The following is a 23397-nucleotide window of genomic DNA, read 5'->3' as shown; positions in this document are numbered from 1 at the left end:
ATCAAGTGCTAGCCTGTGGCGTATTTCTTGACTGCTTCATCCTTTACTGTTGACGGTCTATCCTAAAAGGCATAAGCTATCCACCACTTCAATGTCTTTATTATCAGTTCTGAGGCAGGTTGCTGTACCCGTTGTCATTAGTTTAGTCTTCTTTACATTTAGTCGTAGTCCCATATTTTCACTGTGCTCCTTGACTTTCATTACTAGAGCTTGCAGATCATCTGCATTCAGAGTGGTGTCATCAGCATAGCCCAGGTTAATGATGTTTCTTACTCCAACTTTAAAACCACGCTCATCTTCTTCCAATCCAGCTTCTCTCAGTATATGTTCAGCATATAAATTGAATAAATAAGGAATAGAATAAACTTTATTATGACCATAGACCAGACAATATTGCAAAAAAAACATTACATAAGACGAGTGTGTAATACAAACAATATAGCAAAACGTGGCCACATTGAAAGTGATCTCTTTGCAAAAGTTATATAACAAAAACTCTAAATAAAATTCATCAGTGTGACCTGGAAATTTCCCCAAAAGAAGAGAAATTAGTTTTGAACAAGCATCGCTATAAAATTTACAGTAGAAAATAACATGAGGGGTAGTTTCTATGGCACCCATTCCACAGGGGCAAAACCTTAAGTTAAACGGAATTCCTTTATATCTACCATCCCTGACAGCCGTCAGAAGGGTGTTTAGGCGGACATGAGTAAATGGACGCCTACATTTAGGGATATGAATATTATTTAAATATGCTGCCAGTTTGGAATTAAAAAATTGTTTCTCCAAATAGATACCCCTCCTTGGACAAGCTGTATCCACTTGTAATTCTGTATCGGCAATACGCTGCTTAATAACCTGCCAGGCCTGATCATGTCCTAATCTAAGAATTTCCTCATGGGAGAACCCAAATTGAAGAAGTTTATTTTAAACCAAGGTCTTCCACTTATGATTAAAACCCTCAGTCATAACCAAGGAAGCCAGGCCTACGTTGGCAAAAACCAGTTTTAACCAAAACTTTATAATACAGGTCCAGTAGAAAGTAGACAGCCTTGTCTTACTCCTTTGCCGATCTGGAACCCGCCTGTTTCACCACGTTCTGTCTGGACTGCGGCTTCCTGTCCCCTGTATAGGTTTCTCGAGAGAACAATGAGATGTTCTGGGACACCCGTTTTCCTAAGGATGTTCCACAACTTGACATGGATGGTCGACGCAATCGAAGGCTTTTCTGTAGTCAATGAAGCACTTTCTATAGGTGCCATCAAATGATGCCACCCCCCTGTGTCTGAAACCTGCGCCCTGCAGGTGGCGCCATAGAGCTTCCCTTGAAGGCTACGCGCTCGCCCGCCCGGCTGTTATCAACAAGGGAAGCCGCGTTGAGCTTGTTTTGGAGCTCTCTCGGCACAAGCTCCGATTCCCCGCTGTATTCTGCAGCAGCAGCAGCAGCCTTTTCTCTTTGCCGCTAGTTTCTCTACGTGGGGGGAGAGGAAGGAGGACCGAGGACGTAACTCCAGGCAGCCTCCGATCATGGCTTCGTTTCGCTCGCATCTCTGATCCAGGAGCAAGGCGGTGATCGCCCTCGCGGACCTCCAGATTTGGGGAGCACAGTCCAATTCCTGCGCTCAGCCGGCCGAGAGGTGAGGTGAGAGAGCGGGCTTGCTCGCAGAAACCCTCTGGATGCGGACCGGGCTTGCTTGTTTGGGAGCGCGCCTTTGCGAGGTCAGGGCGATCGCAGCTGCGGCAGAGAGTCCAGCCACGAGCTTTGCAGATGCCTTGATGTGGGGGGCGGCGGCCTGGGGCGGGGGGAGCGGTGGATCCGGCATGCGGCATGGGTGTCTTCCCCCCACCTTGCCTCGATTGCAAAGAAGAGAGCAGAAAAGAGGAGCCCTCTTGGATCCCCTTGGTGGGAAGAAGAATCCAGAGACTAGAGCCGCTTTCCGGGCTTCCCTGTGCCTACAAAAAGCGGGGGGGGGGAGAGAGAAAAGCGGGAAAGGTGCGTTTGTGAGTATGTGTGTTGAATAGTTACACTCCAGGGTGGAACAGGCTTAGGAAACAGGCCCGAGAAGTCTTTATGTGTATATTGCAGGGGTGCTCAAACTTGGGTCCTCACATGTTGTTGGACTACAAGGCCCATCATCCACAGCCTCCATGGTCCTGTGGCTGTGGTTTATGGGACTTGTAGTCTGACAGCATCTGGGGAACCCAAGTTTGAGAACCCCTGTGCTGCGGCAAAGAGTCTTGGGGCACCTTAACAACTATCAAGTTGATCATGGCGTGAACTTTATTTGATGCCACAAAAAGTCTGTTAGTCTTCTCTTAATTTCCAGGCGGAGGAAGGGATCAGGCCCACCTGTTGCTTGCAATATTTAATGTCGAGCCTGCTTAAAGCAGAGGCACCTGGGTTCTTTAGGACACCTGCCACCATAAGCTTGGAAACCGGTTCCCCAGTCACACACGTGTAAGAGCTGTGTCTAACAAGCAGGCACTTTGCATATGCTCAGACGTGCTTGCCTTCATTCAGAGGTTTCACTTTGTTTTCACAGCTGAAGCCCCCGCATTATAATTTAATTATAAATTAAATTATATATTTATAAGTATAAATTATAATTAGGTTGTGGGTGGTAGCTTAAGTTATTCTTATTTAACATATTTTATATATTGCTTTTCAATTAAAAAAATCTCAGTGGAGGACTCAGTCTAAAAGAAAACGTGTGCGTACACAAACATGCACACACACACAGCAACAGCCACTAGATCTTCACTATCTTTCAAGCGGGGGCCACTTCTCCCCCCCCCCAATCTCTGTGCTTTCCCAAATGCTGGCAGGGCCCTATAAGTCAGAACCCTCTCTGAAGAATTGCCCATTTAGCCTGCTAACTTTGTTTTTTATCTAGAGAGATGTGTTTGGATCTAAGACTGCTTCTGGCTGTATCACCAGATTAATGAAAACTTCGAGTCAGTTAATCATGCAGAACTCCAAGCCCTTTTAGAACCATTTTATCATACTTTTAGCTGTCTAAACTTCTTTGGGAACCCTTTTTGCTGAAAAGTGGTATATAAACATTTTAATAGTGATCATGAGGAAAGATGAGTTTTCATTGATTTGATCCTATGGGTGTGGAAAGGGGCTATCTCTCTTAAGGAGCTGCATTTCACCTTCAGTTTTTATAAGTTGTGCCTTTGGGTTGGTGTTGACTCTTGGCAAACACAGAGCCCTGTGGTTGTCTTTGGCAGAATACAGGAGGGGTTTACCATTGCCAGTATGAGATGATGCCTTTCAGCATCTTCCTGTATTGCTGCTACCTAATATAAGTGTTTCACATAGTCTGGGAAACATATCAGCGGGGGTTCGAACCGGCAACCTCTTTCTCTCCAGGCAAGTTACTTCCCTGCTGCGCCATTAGTTAAAAAAAAGATTTTGCATGATTAATTGGGTCACCTTTGTCAGTGATCAAAAGTTTTAAAACTGATTAAACAAATCTATGAATTGATTAAACATTACAACCCTGTGTAGAAGTCATAGTGTCTCATTGGAAAGTTCTCCACTATCAAATGTAGGTGGTTTGAGGATCAGCTGTGGTGACCTCAGTGGTGCAGTAAAGGCACTCTGCACGTGTTTGGGGAGCACCATCCTCCCTTATCTTTATGTCACATGCTCCAGGTTGAGCCTTGCTACCCTTTGCTAAGCAGGGCCCCCTGTGGTTTGCATTTGAATGAGAGCCTACATGTGTGAACAATGTAAGTTATTCCTCTTAGGGGATGAGGCCGCTCTGGGAAGAGAACCTGCATGCTTGCCTCCCCAGCATCTTCCCTCCCCAGCATCTCCAAGTTCCCTCCCTGGCATCTCCAAGATAAGTCTGAGAGAGAGACTCCTGCCTGCAACCTTAGAGAAGCCACTGACAGTCTGTGTAGACTGTACTGAGCTAGATGGACCAATGGTCTGACTCAGCAGAACGCAGCTTCCAATGTTCCTATTGAAAATGAAGGTCCATTAGGCAGAATTCTGGCTCAAAGAGAATTCTCAAAGTACAAATTAAAAGTGAAACTTAAAAAAAAAAAGAAATAAAGTGCTCTCTGTGCAGCACCAGATTAAGACATGGTTGCTGAGGCCCTAAGCCATGCCAAGCTTAGGAGGCCCCATAGCATTACAAAGTGGGCTGGAAGCCCCACCCAGGTGCGTGACTCACCCACCCCCTCCTCACGGCATCATTGACGGTTATAGCAGCATTCATCTGGAGAGGCAGACGCTGCCTGTAACCGTGATGGTGGACCTTCATCTCTAGACTGAGCTCCGGTCTAACAAAACTTTGATATATTTTACAGATATTTCTGCCCAGATTTATAAACTCAATATGATAGACAATAGTGTAGCCTTTTAGTCATATTTTTGTCTTGTCAGAATGATAGGGAGGCTATTCTCACGATCGGCCAAAATCGGGCTAAGGGAGTCTAGCCCAATTTTGGCAGAATGTGAGAACAGGCCTTCTCCATTGCTGCCCCGAGGCTTTGGAACACACTTCCTTCTGAAATAAGAGCCTCCCCATCTCTTACAACTTTTAAAAGGGCAGTCAAGATGCATCTGTTCACCCAGGCTTTTAATTAGATACTGTTTTGTGTTTTAATTGTGTCTTAATAGGTCTAACTTTTAAATTTTAATTGTTAAAAATGTTTTAATCTTTTATTGGCTGTTTTTATTGTTTTGTAAACCACCCAAAGAACTTGCAGTTGGGGCGGTATAGAAATAAATAAATAATTTGCTGATCAATGGACTGAATAAAGACGATTGATTGATTAACTGGATAAATAAATAAATAACCACCGGGCTCGCCTGCGAGCCCGGTTTCTCCAAAGCGGGTAACCTGCTAACTTACCCCTCCCCTTAGATGAAGTTAGCAGAGCAAGCACTCGGCTAACCCCATCTTTTTGATCGTATATTGCCGCGGCAACACATGGGGAGACCCCCACCGTGAGGCTGAAACAAGCCTCCCGGCCCTGGGGGTCTTTCCAGGATGCCCCGTGCACTTCCGGCCCCCGATCCCCGCAGCCCCCGCCGGCTCCATGGCGGACCCGGCAGTTGTGTGGGCGGCCAATCTGGCCACCCAGGGCTGCAGCCTGGATTGTCTGCATGGAGACCAGGCCAAGCCCGCTTTCCCCATTGACCTCATTTTGGTGAGTCTCACTGATCGTGAGACTCGCCTCAATGTATGTTAGAGCAGGGATTCTCAACGTTGGGTCCCCAGATGTTATTGGACTTCAACTCCCATAATCCCCAACCAAAGGCCACAGGGGCTGGGGATTATGGGAGTTGAAGTCCCGTAGCATCTGGGGACCCAACGTTGAGAATCCCTGTGTTAGAGTCTTCCCCCCACCCTCCTTTATTTTTTAATCAGTTACTGTATGTAAACCTTGGAATTTAGTCCTTTTTTTTGTATTCAGAGGCCCCTCATGATGCAAGGCCCTAAGCTGTCGCCTGCTTTGCTTGTGCCTAAATCCAGCCCTGGTGGAGGGTCAGGCACTAGCTCCTCCCCGATCCTGTTTTTTCCTCCCTCCTGTGCTCAGCTTAATACAAGACTTCCTGGTTTGTTCAGCCATTAACTGAATGGGGCTGGACTTGGACACCTCAAAGATCCCTTCCAACGTTTTGATTCTTTCCTGGTTTGCAGCCCTGGTTTGTAGGGAGCAGGCAAACCACAGCATGGCACCTTCTATTTAAAATCACCATGTACAGCACTCTGAGCTCCTCAGAGGAAGAGCAGGATATAAGTATAAAAACAAACAAACAAACAAACAAACAAATAAAAATCTCACATGATCTGAAAATTAGGCTGCCCGCAAGCTCTTAGGGGGAGAGCTGATCTTGAGGTCACAAGCATGAATTGTCCCCTTTGCTAAGCAGGGTCCACCCCAGTTTGCATTTGAATGGGAGACCATGTGTGAGCCACTGTGAGATATTCCCCTTAGGGGATGGGACCACTCTGGGAAGAGCATCAGCAAGCTTGCATGCCAAAGTTCCCAAGTTCCCTCCCTGGCATCTTCAAGATAGGTCTGAGAGAGACTCCTGCCTGCAACCTTGCAGAAGCCGCTGCCAATCTGTGTAGACTATACTGAGCTAGATGGACCACAGGTCTGACTCGGTAAAGAGTGCTTCCTGTGTTCCTGTGTATTTTACTGCTTTTAAACCACAAGGAATATCTCAAGCCTTGGTTAGCAGCTAGCTTGCCAGAGATACACTCTCTGAGAAGGGAGTGAGTGGCAGGCCAAATCTCCCCCCGCCCAAAACACACCAATAGTTTGCTACCAAATTCCATTACTAAAGATATTTCTATGTACCTATGTTTGCTTTTGTAGAGCTACCTAATGGCGCAGTGGGGAAGTAACCTGCCTAGAGAGCAGGAGGCTGTTGGTTTGAATCCTCACTGTTGTGTTTCCCAGAATATGGGAAACTCCTATATCAGGCAGCAGCGATAGGGAAGGTGCTGAAAGGCATCTTCTCACACTGCATGGGAGATGGCAACTGTAAATTCTCCTGTATTCCACTAAAGACAATTGTAGGGCTCTGTGGTCACCAGGAGTCGACACCGACTCAATGGCACAACATTTCCTTTTTATGTTTGTTTTACTATAGTTCTATTCTGCTTTTCAGCCATCATGATGCTCAAAGCAGTTTGCGCTAGTAAAATCAGATGCAGAAGAGGATAATACTGCCCCAACAATGACTGAGCTGGGATGAACTAGAAGGTGTGGTTGATGGTATCATACAGTGGTATCTTGGAGCTCCTGTCTCTGCTAGTCTGAAAAGCAGTGGTGGCAAGGGAACATTTGGAAAGCAGATGGCCTTCAAGGTCCTTTCCCCAAACCACCAGATGTTCCTCTGCCACTGCTGCTCTGAGTAGGTTCTATCAAAGGCTCCAGGTCCTTAGAGAACTCTCCAAAGCAATTAGAAGCACTGGGGAAACAGCAGGGCTCTCTAGCTTTTACGGGGTTCCCCATTTCAAATGAATAGTGTTCCAGCCCTGCTAGAACTCAAAGAGTCAGTTTTAGGAACGTAGGAAGCTGCTTTTTATCAAGCTAGACCATTGGGCTCTCTACTTCAGTATTGTCTGCACTGACTCCAAGGTTGCAGGCAGAAGTTTCTCCCAGCCCTACCTAGAGATGCCAGGGAGTAAATCTGATACCTCCTGCATGCAAGCAGATGCTCTGGCCCCATCCCTTAAGGGGGGATATCTTACAGCAGACAGTGCTCATATGTCGTCACCCATCCAGATGCAAACCAGGGCTGACCCTGCTTAGCAAAGAGGATAAGTCATGCTTGAGACCAGTTGTCCTCCCCGAACCCAGCCCTCTTCCCTATCTCTGTTGCTGTGCTCCTCTGTGGGGGGCCCTGTGGGTGGGTGGGTTCCTGGGTGCTTCTCCCTTATCCTCCTTTCCAGACACCCCTGGGGAATAGTGATGATAAAGTCCTCTGCTTCTCCTGTGGGTGCTGTGGCCCCACCAGGTCCACAGCAGGGGCTACAAGGAACTCGGGCTCCCTCCTGAAAAACGCTTCCAGGCTTATGCTCAGGAGCCAGATGTTTTCCATCTCTGTCAGGGAGGGCCTTTTCCCTTGGACTGCTGTGAAGCTGTTTTGGCCCCTGACTCTGCTCCTCTGTTGCTCATCTACACCCTTCCTTTGCCTTTGAAGTTGGCCCTTGGAAGGACAGGATTATCTCAGCGGCTTGCCAACCTGCTGCCTGGGATGGGATGGGTTGGGGGTGAAAACAAACAAAACACAGAATCGACTTCTTCATTATCCTGGAGATCTCTGGTATCCTAGCTGCATAAAAAAACCAACAGAGTAAGCTGCATTACACCGAGTCAGACCATGGCTTCATCTAGCACAATATTATCTACTCTGACTGGCAGCAGCTTTCCAAAGTTTCAAGCAGAAGCCTTTCCCAGCCCTACCTTGAGATGCTGCCAGGGATTGAACCTTCGGCATGCAAAGCCAATGCTCTGCCACTGAGCTTCAGCCCCGTCAAATAGGCACAGAAGCCAGGAGAGGAAATAGATGTGTACGTGTGTTTGTTTATGTTGGGCTTTTAAACACAGCTTTGCAGGGATGGATGGAAGTTCATGTTTCATTTATTTAAACATAGAAACGCTGGGCTCCATGGAATAGGATATTCATCTCTAAATACATCACACAGTGGGGTAATATCTCTTACGAGATCAACTCTAGGTCATGCGAAGAGCTGCAAGTTTTTGAGTTTCACACAAGTAGTTAGAGATGTCTCCTGCTTTGTGAGGATTGGGGTCCTCTGCTTCCTTGGTAAGCCTAAGATTGCCGGCATCTTTTCTGCTCTCTCCTTGCAAAGATATCGGAAGCATTCTGATTCCCCTGGCTTTTGGCCAGGAATATAAAAGGGATTAAAGGCCCACAAATTGCAACTGTCGGAGAGAGCATCTTCTGAGCATTCTTGATGGCTGCTCTCCAGCTATGGAAATCTGGGGTCCTGCAGAGTTGGAGCTTTATCGGGGGGGGGCGTGTTGGCGGGGGTGGTGGTGGTACAGGATGTTTCAAATGAGGTTGTTCTTTGGTGACTCGTGATAAGCAGGGTGTTATTTTTATTTTCACATTTATAACCTGCCTTTCAGCCTGCCAGGGCTTATGTTTACCGGTCTCATAAACAGCCTTGAGCTAATAGGATAGAGTAGGTAATCGCTTTGTAATTAAAAAGAGATCCAGCGGCTCTGTGGATCTCTTTAATAACTGTCACAAGCCAACACAGTATTAACTTTGCTTAATGGATATCAGTGGGCTTAATTCTGTGATGGATCATGGCTATAACTTGTTTATTTATTTAAGAAATTTGTGCAGTTCACATGTCCAGCCTTAACTGCGACCTGTTTTTGCTGGAGTGTGCCACACTTTTATTTATTTATTATTTGGTAGTTGCCATCACATAACCTCAATCCCCAGATGCTGAAATGCTAAAAACTAAGCAGTGATCTCTCTCTCTCTCCCTCCCTCTCTCTCTCAATTTCTCTCTTTGCGGGGAGGGAGGGGGGTGACAATTCATTGCTTACAAGTACTTATGGTTTTTTAAAAATATATTGTATTGTATTAAATATATTTTTAAATATTTATTGTATATTGTACTGATGAACTTTAAGTTGTTGTACAAAAACCTCACTGAAAATGTGTTTTAAATGTTTATACAAATGTCTTTATTCTGTGCTTAAAAAACATTCATTTAAATAAATTGTCTGATTCAGTTCCCACTATGCCAGATGGTACAGTGCAGCTCCCAAATGTTTCTGTCCACCTAGAACATAAGAAGAGCCCTGCTGGATCAGGCCCAAGGAGGCCCATCTAGTCCAGCATTGTGTTTCCCACGGTGGCCCACCAGACGCCTCGGGGGAGCCCACAGGCCAGAGGGATGTGCATGCCCTCTCTCCTGCTGCTGTGGCTCCTCTGCAACTGGGATTGAGAGGCATCCTGCCTCTGAGGCTGGAGGTGGCCCACAGCCACCAGACATAAGAACTTCACTGGCCATGCTGGAAAGTCCCTGCATTGTAGAGACCAGCAGGGGCTAACCCAGTGTTGACTCTGGACCATCTGGCTGGTGTGAGGCATGTGGGGATCTGGGGCTGCTTCTCCACCACCACTACTACCACGAAATGTGTGGCTTCGCACTCTGATCAATAAACGGTGTTATGGTCCACTGAAACACAAGGGGGAGATTTTGAAATGTGTGCCTGTTGACTGGCAAAGTCACTTGCTCAACGGGGAAGACTCTGTTGCTGCCTCCCCAACGCCCTTGCTTTGAGGAAAGGACAACTAGTCTGGCCCTGCTGTCGATTATTCTAGCCATAAGTGTGCTGGTGGAAGGCGCTCAGCACTGCTAGAACTGCAAGCAAGCATTGCGTGGGTGAGAAGACGTAATCTGGGCCAGGACCCAGCTCAGCCTCTGTTAGGAACATAGGAAGCTGCCATAGACCGAGTCAGACCATAGGTCCAGCTAGCTCAGTATTGTCTACACAGACTGGCAGCGGCTTCTCCAAGGTGGTGGTTGTTATTATTATTAATTTATTTGATTTCTATACCGCTTTTCCAAAAATGGCTCAGGGCGGTTTACACAAAGAAACAATAAATAAATAAGATGATTTCCTGTCCCCAAAGGGCTCTCAATCTAAAATAAATGTAAGATAGATACCAGCAACAGTCACTGGAGGGATGCTGTGCTGGGGGTGGAGAGGGCCAGTTACTCTCCCCCGCCAAATAAAGAGAATCACCACATTAAAAAGTGCCTCTCTGCCAAGTTATCAGGGGTTGCAGGCAGGAGTCTCTCTCCGATCTGGCCACTCAGGGCTTCCGGCGTGATCGTCTGCGTGAGACTGATCATGAGACTCGCCTCAGTGTGTTCTACCCAGGTATGGGAGCTGTGTGTACTCCCAATTTTTGGTTGTGTGAAAGCAAGGAAGGAGGAAAACCTGGGAAGAAGTGGTTGTGTGCAAGCAAAGTAGGAGGAAATGCTACCCAGGTTTTCTTCCTACCTTGCTTCCACACAACCAAAAATTAGGAACAAACACAAATCTCAAACCTAAGCAGAACACAGTTTTTGATTGTGTGAATGACCTCTGCATTTAAGCATGCCTTGCAAAGCTGGGACCTCCAAAATTGACACAAGTCCTCAGTTTTAACACAAGGCCCTCATTTTGTCAGCTACCCGTTACCACAATCTAGATATCCCCAAGAGCTCTGATGACTCTGATGAACACCCACTCATTTCCATGGTATAAATATAACTAAAGTTGCACACACAGAGGAATGCTGTGTGAAGATTTCAGCAGACACTGAACTCCGGACTAGGCTGTGTGCCTGTTTATAGTTATATTTATAATTTGCCTTTCACAAAAGCATGCCGCAAGACAGTGTACACGAAAAACAGAAACATTAAAAAGCCATAAAACAATTGTTAAAACAAAAGCAAACAATAGTAACAACAATTAAATGCAATCAGGCAGAGAGAGCAGCACAATCTCCTAGGAGCCAAAAGCACAACCTCCTATGAACCAAAAGCACAACTTCCTAGGAGCCAAAAGCTCGGTCAAACAAAATGGTATAAACACAGCATGACTTGCTTCCTAAAAGCACAACTTCCTAGGAGAATACAGCACAACTTCCTAGGGACCAAAAGCTTGGGAAAACAAAATAGTGTTTATCTAATTCCTGAAGGCAATAAGAGAGGATAATGAATACACAACTCCAGGAAAGGTGTTCCAGAGTCTGGGGGCAACAACTGAGAAGGCCTTGTCCTGTGCACGTGCCAGCCAAGCCTCTTTAAACATTGACACATAGACCAGGCTCTGCCCCCACCCCATGAGTTTGTTAGGCAGCAAGCATGACTTTGTCCCCTTAGCTAAGCAGGGTCTGCCCTGGTTACATATGAATGGGAGACCAAAAGTGTGAGCACAGCAAGATATTCCCCTCAGGGGATGGGGCCATTCTGGGAAGAGCATCTAGGTCCCAAGTTCCCTCCCTGGCAGCATCTTCAAGATCTTCATATGACTGCCGGTTCCGTCACAGAGCTGGCAGGGGCTGCGAGGATTGGGGGCTGCGCGGCCCCCAGAACTTCCAGGATGATGATGAGGAGGAGGGATGATGATGATTATTATATTTATATCCTGCTCTTCCTCCAAGGATCCCAGAGTGGTGTACTACATACTTGAGTTTCTCTTTCACAACAACCCTGTGAAGTAGGTTAGGCTGAGAGAGAAGTGACTGGCCCAGAGTCACCCAGCAAATCTCATGGCTGAATGGGGATTTGAACTCGGGTCTCCCCGGTCCTAGTCCAGCACTCTAACCACTACACCATGCTGGCTGGGATGATGCTTAACTTGCAGCAGGTAGTGGGGGTGGGCACAAGCACATGGAGCATCCTGGAGAGACCCCCAGGGCCGGGAGGCAGGGGTCTCCTTATGTGTTGCTGCGATGTGGAGCTGTGGCGTGGCAATGCATGATCAAATAGACGGGGTTAGCGGAGCGCCCACGCTGCTAACCTTGTCTAAGGGGAGGGCTACCTAAGCAGGTTACCCGTTTTGAGGGAACCAGGCTCACAGGGTGGTTCTCACGCTTGCCCAAAAGCAGGCTGGGCTCCCTTAGCCCGCTTCTGGCCAATGGTTAGAATCTCCTCAGTTTTTGATTGTGTTGAATGGCCTCAGTGTGTGTGTGTGTGTGTGTGTGTGTGTGTGTGAGAGAGAGAGAGAGAGAGAGAGAGAGAGAGAGAGAGAGAGAGTTATTGTTACTTCCTTCTGAAGGTTGGAAGGAAAGAAATGTCAGGTAATTGTTGCTTTGCTTTTCCTCATGGTTCTCAGAAGCAAATATTGAATGCTTTTCTGAGGCCTGTTTGTGAGGAGGGAGAGTGAAGAGCTTAGCAACCATTCACTTGATCTCTGAGCATTTCTGGATAAATAAAAACTCTTCCACCAAGAAGAAGCGCAGAAGCGGGCGAAATAACCTTTTGTATCTTAAGACATACGATTTTATGTGAAGTGTTATCAGATTCCTACTGCATTCTATTTCTAGTTGGGATGCAGGTTTCATAAAGGGCTTCCGGATGCAGAATTTTGCTTAAAGAAAATGTCAAGAGAGGTGTGTTTCAAATTAGTGTGACTTTTAAAGTAATTCCTGCTGAGTAATAAAGGGGGTGGGTGTAAACAGCAGGGAGCCAGGTCTCTGCAAAGGCGTTAATGGGCTTTTGTGAATTTTTCTTGCATTCAGAAACCTATAAAAACGTATCCGGAGTTAGTACTCAAGGCCAATGAGGAGTAACAATAGTGGAAGCCATTCTGATGAGGTTTAAAAAAATGTAATAATGGGACAATTATGTAAACAGTATTATGAGATGAATACTGATTCTTAATGTTGAAGGTTGTTGATTCTAGTTTTTAGCAAAATCTTCAGGGCGGCAGCGTTCCTGCGTGCTGCCCCTGCCCCCTTGTTGTTGGCAAAATGCGGAAGTAACTCCCGTGCATGTGCCCGCCGACGTGTAAGCCACCAACGTGTGCACGCCGCGCATGTCACAGTGATGTGCATGACATGCGCGGCGGCGGGCGCATGCGCAGGAGTTACTTCCTCATTTGGCAAACAACAAGGGACAGGGGCAGCAGGGAGGACCACTGCCACCCTGAAGATTTTGCTAAACACTGGAGCGCCAGAGGGGGGAAAGCAGCAGGAGGGGTAAGTACAACCCACCCACCCTTAAAGCAACACACACACCCAGCATCGGATCATGCCTCCGCAGTCCGTGCACATCTCTAAGGCCCAGGGGCCCCCCATTAACCCTAAGTGCAGCTCCCTGACTCATTGACAGTGAGAAACGGCAATAGGGTTTGCGGGGAGGAAGCCCTGAAGAGCTTACCTTCGGGCGCATATGAATGTACTGCCCTCAGCCCTTTTGGAAAAAAAGATTTGATAAGGGATTGCCAGATTCTGGCTTATGCCCTTATGGTGCCGGCCTCCCTGAAACGGTTTCGCATGTGTTGTTATATTGCTCTCTTTACTGTGATACCAGGAAAGAATTTATATTCCCTTTGTTAGTGCAATTTCCAGGAAGAGCCGACCCCTTCTGTTTTAACTTCTGCCTTGAGGACCAGAATAATGAGGCCACTAAAGTGGTGGCGAAATTCTTTTATGTTGCTATCAGATTAAGATCTTGTTTAAGGTCTAATTCATAGGAGCTTACTGTCTTATTCTGCTTTATTATGTTTACTATGTATAATAACTTGTTTTAATGCTTTTTTATGTCTTTTGCATGGCCTGTGGCTGTAATAGAATTGATTGATTGAAGAGCTTACCTCCGCACAGGCTATCATTCCGCTCTCCCTGGGCAGGCAGATCGCCCGCCCAGACTAGCACCGGCTGCTGCCAGCAGCTCCAAGGGTCGGGGTGCCGGGGTGCTTCACCCCATGTCACCCACCCCCCGGAGTTCCAATAATCCACAGTGCGAGCGTGGGGTTTATTATGGGGATCCTCCCTCCCCTCCCCGAATCTGCCAGCCATGGCTGCTTGCAGTTACAGCTGACACACAATCGGAAAAACAGGGTTAGGAGAGTGCTCACTCTCCTAACCTTGTTTAGAAGGGAGGCTTCATAGGCGGGGTTGCCGCTGTGGGCCCGATCCTGGCGGTTCACATGTGTGTGCAAAACCAGGCTGGGCTCCCTTAGCCGGGTTTGCACGTGCGTGTGAATAGCCTAATTGTTTGTTGAGCTTGTGTGAAGCTTCAGCCAAAGCTAAGTACTCTTCATCATCTCCCTCGCACCATACGAAGACTCCCATCCTCACTGTATAGTTCCGTGCTTTGCCCAGCACTGGGGTTCTCCTTCAAGGGGAATGGAGCCCTCTTGAGCCCCTGCTCCATCTTGGAAGGCATGCATGGAATGCTGGGAAACAGGAGAGTAACTACTATTGAATAAGGGAAGACAAGTATCCCTGGGCCGCTGAGGGAGGGAGGCCCGCTGGACAGCCTGCTCTTTGCTTTCCCCTTCATGCCTGTCTGAAGGGCACATCTTCACTTTTTGTTCCAGGGTCTACTCTGAGCTTGCTACACCCCTGCTGGAATTAGTGTAGCTTTCAAAGTGCTTTCCCACAGACCTCTGAAAAGAGGGTTCTGTGACTTCCGTCTCTTACATGGCCCTCCCAGCACTGAGAAAGAGCAATATTGTGTAGAGGTCAGTACAGTAGGAAATGGCTCTTTCTTTGAAAGGATTTTTTGGTGTGGTGGTGTGTGTGTGTGTGTGTGTGTGTGTGTGTGTGTGTGTGTGTGTGTGTTTGGCCACAGTGGCCCCTACTTTGAAAATAATGATGATCGCTGGATTAGATTCTTAACCCATGACAGCCATATTAGCTCTGCTCAACTCTAAAATAAGTGGAAACACCGGCGAAGAGTTTTTTTTAAAACTCTGTCTTTCCCAATGGATACAGCTATGGAGCCTTTGACACCTCCCCTTATTATGCGCCCACCTCACATTAGTTCTGATCAGACTTTATGTTGTAACTGTGTTCAGATGTCTGTACACACATACATGTTTTTGTGTAAATGATTGCACCTGTACTCATTTTAAAATTCAACTTGCAGGTTATGGATAAGAAGTGTACTACTGTAGATGCATTGGATGTAAGCTGTGAATAACTATAGCCCTATTCAGACATTGCATTATACCTGTGCACTGATGTCTGTCTGTACACTCATGTGTTTAGAATCCAAGGGAAAGAGTTGTGGTAGGCAAGGACAAGGCAGTGGAATGGAATTAGGAATATTAATAGTTTAATGAAATAGATATTCAGGTCATTCACACAATCAAAAACTGTTTTCTACCCAGGTTTGGGAGTTGTGTATGTTCCCAATTTTCAGTTGTGTGGAAGCAAGGAAGGAGGAGAACCTGCGCAGAAGTGATTGTGTGGAAGCAAGGTGGAGGAAAACCTGGGTAGCTTTTCCTCCTACCTTGCTTCCGCACAATCACTTCTACCCAGGTTTTCCTCTTACCTTGCTTCCACACAACCAAAAATTGGGAGCACACACAGTTCCAAAACCTGGGTAGAACACAGTCTTTGATTGTGTGAATTACCTCATTATGTACAAAGAGGCAAATATAGACTGCTTTTCTGTGCTTTTGCTGCTGGCTGTTTGTTAGCCCTGCCTCTGCTCCAGGACTGGAATACAAGTAACTAAAGCCCCATTCAAAAACTGGCCTGGATCAAGGAACGGATTAACCCAAAACACCACGATGTGTTTGTATGGATAACTGGCCTAATCTTGGGGATTAGGAAGGATTCTTGCCTAGACTTCCCCTTGATATACAGATCTTCTGGGTGCAGGGAGCCTTGGACACGAGGGATGCAACCATTATGTACTTCTCCCACCTGCATTCTGAAGAAAGAGGGTGCTGTAACACATGATTCTCTTGAACATATAAATATTTCTAGTAGCAGTAAAAGCTATATTTTTCTTATATTTCTTTTAACAAAAGGTTTCAAAGGAGTTTACATAGAACAGGGGTTTCCAACCTGTGGTACTCCAGTTGTTACTGAACTACAATTCCCATAATCCCCAGCAGCAGTTTATTGTGGCTGGGGATTGTGGGAGTTGTGGTTCATCAACATCTGGAGTACCACACAGGTTGGGAACCCCTGACATAGAATAGTAAAATAAACACGATAGTTTCCTGTCCCCAAAGGGCTCACAATCTGAAAACCACCACCACCACCACCACACACACAAGGTAGACACCATCAACAACAACCACTGGAGGGATGCTATGCTGGGTCTGGTCCTGCTCTCCTCCCCCTTGTCCAAATGGAGTGACCTATCCCTGTATCTTTGGAAATTAGACTGGTTCTATGTTGCTAGACTCATAACTGACAGCAGTGTCTTACATAAAGAGGCTATTCCCACGATTGCCCAAAAGCGGGCTAAGGGATCCCAGCCCACTTTTGGGTGATCTTGTGCTGCAGTGGGAGCCATGCGGTTCTCGAAAGCTAGCCACGATAAATCCCCCTCCACTTAAATGAGGCTAATGGAGTGATCACTCCGTTAACCTTGTTTTTGTGCTCGTGTGTCGCCGCAGCGCCACACAAGTAGACCCCCAAACAGGAGGTTGCAAGCAGCCTCCCAGGCTTGGGGGTTTCTCCAGGTCTCTCCAGGATGCCCTGATCCCCAGAGCCCCCGCCAGCTCCATGATGGAGCCGGCAGCCATGTGGGCAGCCAATCCGGCCACCCAGCTACGAGCAGCTGCTCATCTGCGGGGAGAGTGGGCTAAGCCCACTCTCCCCGCAGTTCCCCGTCAGGTGCTTCGCACGTGTCATGTGAAGCACCTCAATGTATTTTTATGTATCCTAGGCTGGCCTGGGACCAGGTTACCTGGGACAGCACTTTCTCCAGCATGATCCCCACCGCACATTAAAGTCATCGAGTTAGGTCTGTCTCTGGCTGCCGCCAGCTCTCCTGGTGATGACGTGGGAAATGGCCTTTTCTGTAGCTGCTCCTGAGCTCTGGAATGCACTCTCTATAGATCGTTTAAACCGATTGTGTAAACACATCTTTTTAGCCTGACCTTTAGTTATTTTAAAATAGTTTTAAACTGTTTTAATTTTGTTTTTAATGTGTTATTTATTTTGTTTTTATCGGTTTTTATTTATGTGAACTGCCTAGAGCCATCTGGGTGAGGCCGTATACAAATTTAATAAATAAATGAATTCTATGGTAGGATGAATAAGAATGTTATACCCCTGATCTGTCTCTCTAAAGCTTTCCAGCGACTGAGATCTCCTCTGTACCATCTCCAGCAATCCATCCATCTATTTATCCATCCATCCTTTATTATGGTCAGTGACCAGAAAACAAAATAAACAAAAACCAAGATGAAGCAATATGACACCGACAATAAACTAGAACATTAACTAAAGCAATTTGACCAACTCTTGACAAATTTTACAGCTTATAAAACAAAATTTAGCGACACTTAAAGAAATTAAACCATTCTGGTCGGATAGTAAATATTGAAGGTAAAAGTAATCTGGATAACCTGGAAAATTAACTTAAAAAGGAATAATAAAACTAATTCAAATATGCTTATAGAAAGGACAGTATAAATTATTATTATTATTATTATTATTATGCATTTATATCCCGCTCTTCCTCCAAGGAGCCCAGAGTGGTGTACTACATACTTAGGTTTCTCCTCACAACAACCCTGTGAAGTAGGTTAGGCTGAGAGAGAAGTGACTGGCCCAGAGTCACCCAGCTAGTATCATGGCTGAATGGGATATGAAAAGGATATATATGAAAAGGATATGAGCTGTTGATTCAATGGCACCCGCTCCGCAAGGGCAGAGCTGAGTTTCATACGGTATTTTCTTATACTTTCCTGCTAATATTGCTGTAGGAAGCATTAAGCTAAAGCTCTTCTAAATTTTGACACCAGTATCTGAATTAAATATCTTTCTGGCCTTAAAATGTAAGATTGTTTGCTCAAAAATACGTCTCTTGGAAGGAGATATTGAGCTAATCAACCTTCTGTATCCATCACCTGTAGTCTGAGTGTTCTCTTACTCTGCTCGAAGAACAGAGTAAGAGCTTCCTGGGAGAATTCGTAATAATATAATTTCTGTTGGTCAGATCTTTTCCACTTCGGAACAAAATTACCAGCTAACGTCAATGGGGCTAATCCTACTGGGTGGAAAGGCAACCTTAGCCAGTAAGCGGAAATACACAGCCATAGTTCTTTCTCCACCTTAATTACCCTGGCTTCTTGGCGGACAGCCACATTAAGTACACACTATGCAACTTGAAAAATATGTATTAAAATTTCAGATTATATGACCTCCAGTGGGGCAACATTTTCGTAGGGCCCAAGTTAGTTAGTTAGTTAGGTTTTTAAAATCATTTTTTAATACTACCTGATATGTAAATCTCTACCTGATATGTAAATCTCCTGATATGTAAATCTCTGATATTAACAAATCCCTACATTAAAATCACAGGTAAAAATACATAAAACACGATAAAAACAATATAAAACAAATTATTAAAATTATTATTAACATTCTAATTAAAAGCTTGTGAGAAGAGGAAAGTCTTGAGGGTCTTGTTGAAAACAAACAGAGAAGGAGATGCTCTTCTTTCAGCAGGGAGCATATTCCAAAGCCCTGGGGCAGCCACAGAGAAAGCCTGGTCCTGAGTCGCCACCAGATGAGCTGGTGGCAACCATAACCGGACCTCTCCATATAAAAGTTGAGCTCCATATAAAAGCTGTGCACAAGCTTTGGCTAAAAATAGCTTTAGAGCCGCTGGAATAAATAATGCACCTGTAGAGTAATAAAAAGATTGTTTGGTTGAGGCCAATTTCTGAGTGTTCTGTGAAACATAATCCAAGTGGGTACTCTGCCTACCAGAGGCTTGGAAGACGAAGACTTTAGTCTTTGTATAATTAATCTCTAAAGCTTCCTCGTTGCAATATGAGGAAAGAGAGCATAATGCGTGTTTTAAGCCAATCAATGTCTAAGACAACAAGATTGCATCATCTGCATAAAATAATATTGTGATATGTTTATTTACTCACTCATCCTCTTTGGTGGGATTTTTATCATAGACCCTGCTTGGAAATCGCAATGACGTGGTGAAGCCGAAGAAAGGACCTAGAAATCCATCTTTTACTCCACTTTGGGCAAACCAGTGAAATTTCCACCAGACTCATTTTTCCTCACCATGGCTAAGAGTGCAGAAGTGAAGCTGGCCATCTTTGGTCGAGCTGGAGTAGGGAAATCGGGTATGTCTGTTTTCTCCATTCTGTTTCATTGTTCCTTGCTTTTGCTTACTGTGTTATTGTTTTAAAAAGTGTTTTGCAGGCAAAGAATGATCCTATGTATGCTAGTAGCTAAATCCACAAGTGAAGGAAACCTGCAAAACTTTCAAGGCTTTTATGTCTTTATGCATTTCCTAGCAGGGGGTCACAATTTCACTGGTGGCCTACAGCTAGGATTAGCACTGACATTTGCAGAAATGAAAATAGAAGCAAATGTCCACGTTCCTCCCAAAGTGAAACCTCTGAGAATGTTTGAGGGAAGCCAAACGAGTTTTTATAAGAAGTGGAATTTTCCAGGAGGTTTCTACACACCCCTAAAACTGGTCCTGGAAGGGTGTAATCTGCAAACCATTTAGACTTATTCACAGTAGTCAGTTTCTTTTAAAAATGTGTTAGAACTCAAGCTGCCTTCTGATCCAGAAATCTCATCCTACATCCTAAATTGTGTGCTGTGTACTAGTTAGGATTGCTTGAACTGAGCCATAATACAAGAACAGTTCTTTCTGGACTACACCACTTCTGACTGCAGGTGTGGGAGTGCACTCTGAATGTTCCACCTTATGTAAAACAAGCAAACAAAAAATCCCTCCAGAATTGCTCTCCTAACATGCATGTTTTCTGTGTGCAGGGATTTGGTTTTATACAGTGAATCATTCGAACATATGATTTCCCACCTGCAGTTTGAAGTGGTACGCTCCACCCAGAGCTATACCATTCTTGATTCTATAGCTTCACTCTGTGTTCCAGTGACATGTGTTGAAACTCCAAGTGTTAAGTTAGCTGAAGGGCAAGGACATAAATCTAGGAGCAGGTCAAGCAAGCTAGGGGCACCTGAAGACCACCTGGAATTTCCTGCTTGCATACAGTTAGTCATGTGCATGCACATCATGTGTAAGATCAAGGTGTCCACATGCACTTGCAAATGTTTGACACTTACTAAAACATTTTTTTCCTGTCAGTGTAATGATGATCACATTAATCACAGCTCAAATGTACAAAATGTCCTTGGACCTTTTGCTTCATAAAGACAAGACACTTCATGGAGGAAGGGGAAGTAAGATGGAAGGAAGAATCTGTTTGGCTAAGCCAGGGGAACACGTGTTGCTTTAAGGAGGCACTTGAATGCAAAAGGATGTCAGTTGGAAGGACTTTCCAAGAAGTTCCAGTGGAAAAGTAGGTAGGGAATAGGGAGGTCAACTTTAGACTGAATCAGAAGCCTGGTACCCAGATTCATGTGGCCATTTTGGCTGGGGGTGATGGGGGTTGTAGTTCAACAACATCTGGGGACCCAAGCTTGGGAGTGCTCCTCCAAATGGTGTATGGCTATGGCCATGTGGGTTTGAATCATCATACATAGAATACCCACAAGCACAAGCTTTTTGAATGATGTTGCTTGCAAAATCTGTGGAAACACTGCAATTTACAATGCCCAAGGATCCAAAGCTGGCTCCTTTGCAGATCTGGGAACCAGATAAGCTGTTGTATGGACATAAGGTTTTGCTCTTTTTAAAAATCAGCTAAAATGGTACTGTTTTGGAAGAGGTCACTTTCACCTTCTTACAGAGAAAAGGTTAGTAAAACTTGGGGAACTCTTATAATGGCCAAATTCACTTCTCAGATTTGTTCAAAGAGAAATCCTGAGAGCTCTGGTAACTTTTTCTGCCTAGTTTCTTTTTTCTTCTCTGGAAACACTTGAAATGAAGAGGAAGAAAATTATGTCTTTTCAAAATGAATGTGTTTCATTGCACTAAATTTTGGTAAAGGTTTCTGATTCTTTTTCTCTGTTTCACTTTTGTTTTGATGAGTATCTGTATGCCATTAAATGTAATGTGTGTTTTTTCTCTGAATAATAATTTTTTTAAAAACCCAGGCTATGCCAGAACAAGGCAGACTAGTATCAAGCTGCTCTGTCGAGTGGTTTTGTGTTATCTTAGAATTCTAGCAGTATTCTAAATAAATAAAATGACACATCTGATGATGGGGTCAGCATGACTTTTGGGAATGACCTAGCTTTGCGGCAATTTCTTTCACTCACAGCATTATTGTTTTGGACCTGGGGCGTTAGAGAAAAGAACTGCCAGCATCTTGCAAACCGATGATCTCCCTTATGGGCTTCATTAAAAAAACACCCATACATCTTGACATTTAGTAATTTGCCTGTTTAGGCCTGGATCTGTAACAATAAGTATTGTACAAATCCAAAAACATCGAAGAGGAGGGACAGTGGGCAAAGCAATCATTGTTAAGGAATATCATAGAAGGTAAATAACTGAATCTGAATTAGCACATTCTGAATTAGTAGCATACTCCAAGAACTGTATTAGAGTTCTGCATAAATTATCTCAGTACAACAGCCCTATAAGGCAGGCCAGCATGCCCCCTTATTGCAAATGAAGTGGCTGATAAATTAATGGCTTGCTTAAGGCAACCTAGTGAGTTGCTGTTCTGTTATATTTAATCCCATCTTTTATTTAAGAAGCTCGGGGCACTGCATAGAGGGGCAGCCCTTCCATGAGGCAAAGTGAGGCGGTTGCTTCAGGCATTAGTTTATTGGGGCACTAGCATGACAAGATGCCCTCCTGCCCACCCCACAATAAAATGGGGGAAATAGGGGAGGAGGGGTGCTTACAAGGTGGGAAGCATGTGGTCATGAGTTGCCACTGCCTATATAGCTCCTCCTTCTTTTTACAATCACAGCAACCCTTGGAGGTAGGTTAGGCTGAGAGAGAGCAACTGGCCCAAGGTTGCCCAGTAAGCTTTTCCGTATTAAATTTGAAGCTGCTTTCTGCATTGGTCCATCATGATCAGTATTTTCTACACTGATGGTCAACAGCTCTTCAGGGTTTCAGACAAGGGGTCTTTTCCAGCTGAACCTGGAGCTGCCAGGGGTTGAATCTGGGACCTTCAGGGTGCAATGTAGGGAATGTGGCCTCTTCCCTTGTTCTAGACTGCTGGAGCCAGTTTCCAGTGCAAAGTTGGAAAATGCTATAACACGTGTCTGATCATTGGTTCCAGCCTCAGACCTAGCTGCCTCCTAGAGCAGGGGTTCCCAGCCTGTGGTACTCCAGATGTTGCTGAACTACAACTCCCTTTATCTCAAGCTACAGTTTATTCTGATGATGTTAGTTCAGCAACATCTGGTATAGCAGGGAACCCTTGTCCTAGAGCATGTGATAGTTCAAATAACACATGTGTATGCAAGGAACATTTGGGGTGATATCCTCCTGACAGAGTTCTTTTTGATACAAGTAACACCTCCAGACATGTCAATGAATTGTAAATCATTAATATACAGGCAAACCCCGTTACTCACGGGGGTTCCGTTCCTCGCCTACTACCATGAGCAATGAAACCACGAGTGACAAGGCATTATGCCTTTGGGGAAAGGGGGATTATGTTCCATAATGGACCCAAAAGATGGGGAAAATTCCAAAAAGCCAAAGGGAAAAACATGAACATAATTAAAACTGTTTACTGTACTGTGCTCAGGAATGCCCCCACCATCTGTGAAATGCCCTCAAAATGCCCCCAAACCCACAAAAATAGTGGGGAAGTGGGGGTTTTGGGGAGCCACAAAATGGCTCCTCCAGACAAAATGGTGGCCGGAAGTGACCTCCGGGGTCACTTCCGACCCTCTAGGAACCGCGGATATGTGGGTTTGAATCCTTTCGTATCCACGGATAATGAAACTGAGTGTTAATTAGACACCTGCGAATACACAAACCCACAGATATAGTCTGCGAGAAATGAGGTTTGCCTGTATTGTGAATCATTTAATGTGATGGATATTTGTGTATGGTCACAACTGAGAGGTTGACATCCAGACTAATGCAGTGCTTGAACCTCAGAGTAGGGATGACTTTCTCTGATCTTCCCTTCCCTAGGAAGCCCACTGTGCCTCCCAAAAATAGTCCAAGTGCCTAGTCAGCACAGGATGTGGCTGCAGCATCCCTGCTAGATGCCTGTCTGAAGCCATTGTCTGAAGCCATTGTCTGAAGACCTCTAGAGATGTTTTAAATGATTTTAATTGTAAACCACCCAGAGACTCAAGTT

General features: G+C 45.3%; 1 protein-coding gene across 3 annotated transcripts in view; it reads left to right on the top strand.

The window, feature by feature from the left end:
- The first annotated feature begins 1351 nt into the window (after nt 1-1351).
- The window catches only part of RERG (RAS like estrogen regulated growth inhibitor), a 158902-nt gene continuing 136856 nt past the window's right edge, over nt 1352-23397 (top strand). The window contains exons 1-2 of one of the 3 annotated variants that reach the window (XM_053257110.1): nt 1352-1637; nt 19132-19308. In XM_053257110.1, coding sequence (XP_053113085.1) covers nt 19248-19308 — 61 coding nt within the window. In that variant the 5' untranslated portion in view covers nt 1352-1637; nt 19132-19247. Of the gene's footprint in view, nt 1643-8265; nt 8309-19131; nt 19309-23397 lie in introns of those variants that run through there. The other 2 variants (XM_053257111.1, XM_053257112.1) reach the window with 2 other exon arrangements.

This window comes from Hemicordylus capensis, chromosome 5 (genome assembly GCF_027244095.1).
Source record: "Hemicordylus capensis ecotype Gifberg chromosome 5, rHemCap1.1.pri, whole genome shotgun sequence".
Lineage (NCBI taxonomy): Eukaryota > Metazoa > Chordata > Lepidosauria > Squamata > Cordylidae > Hemicordylus > Hemicordylus capensis.
Note: the sequence above shows the minus strand (reverse complement) of the source record. Positions and strands in the feature narration are given on the sequence as shown.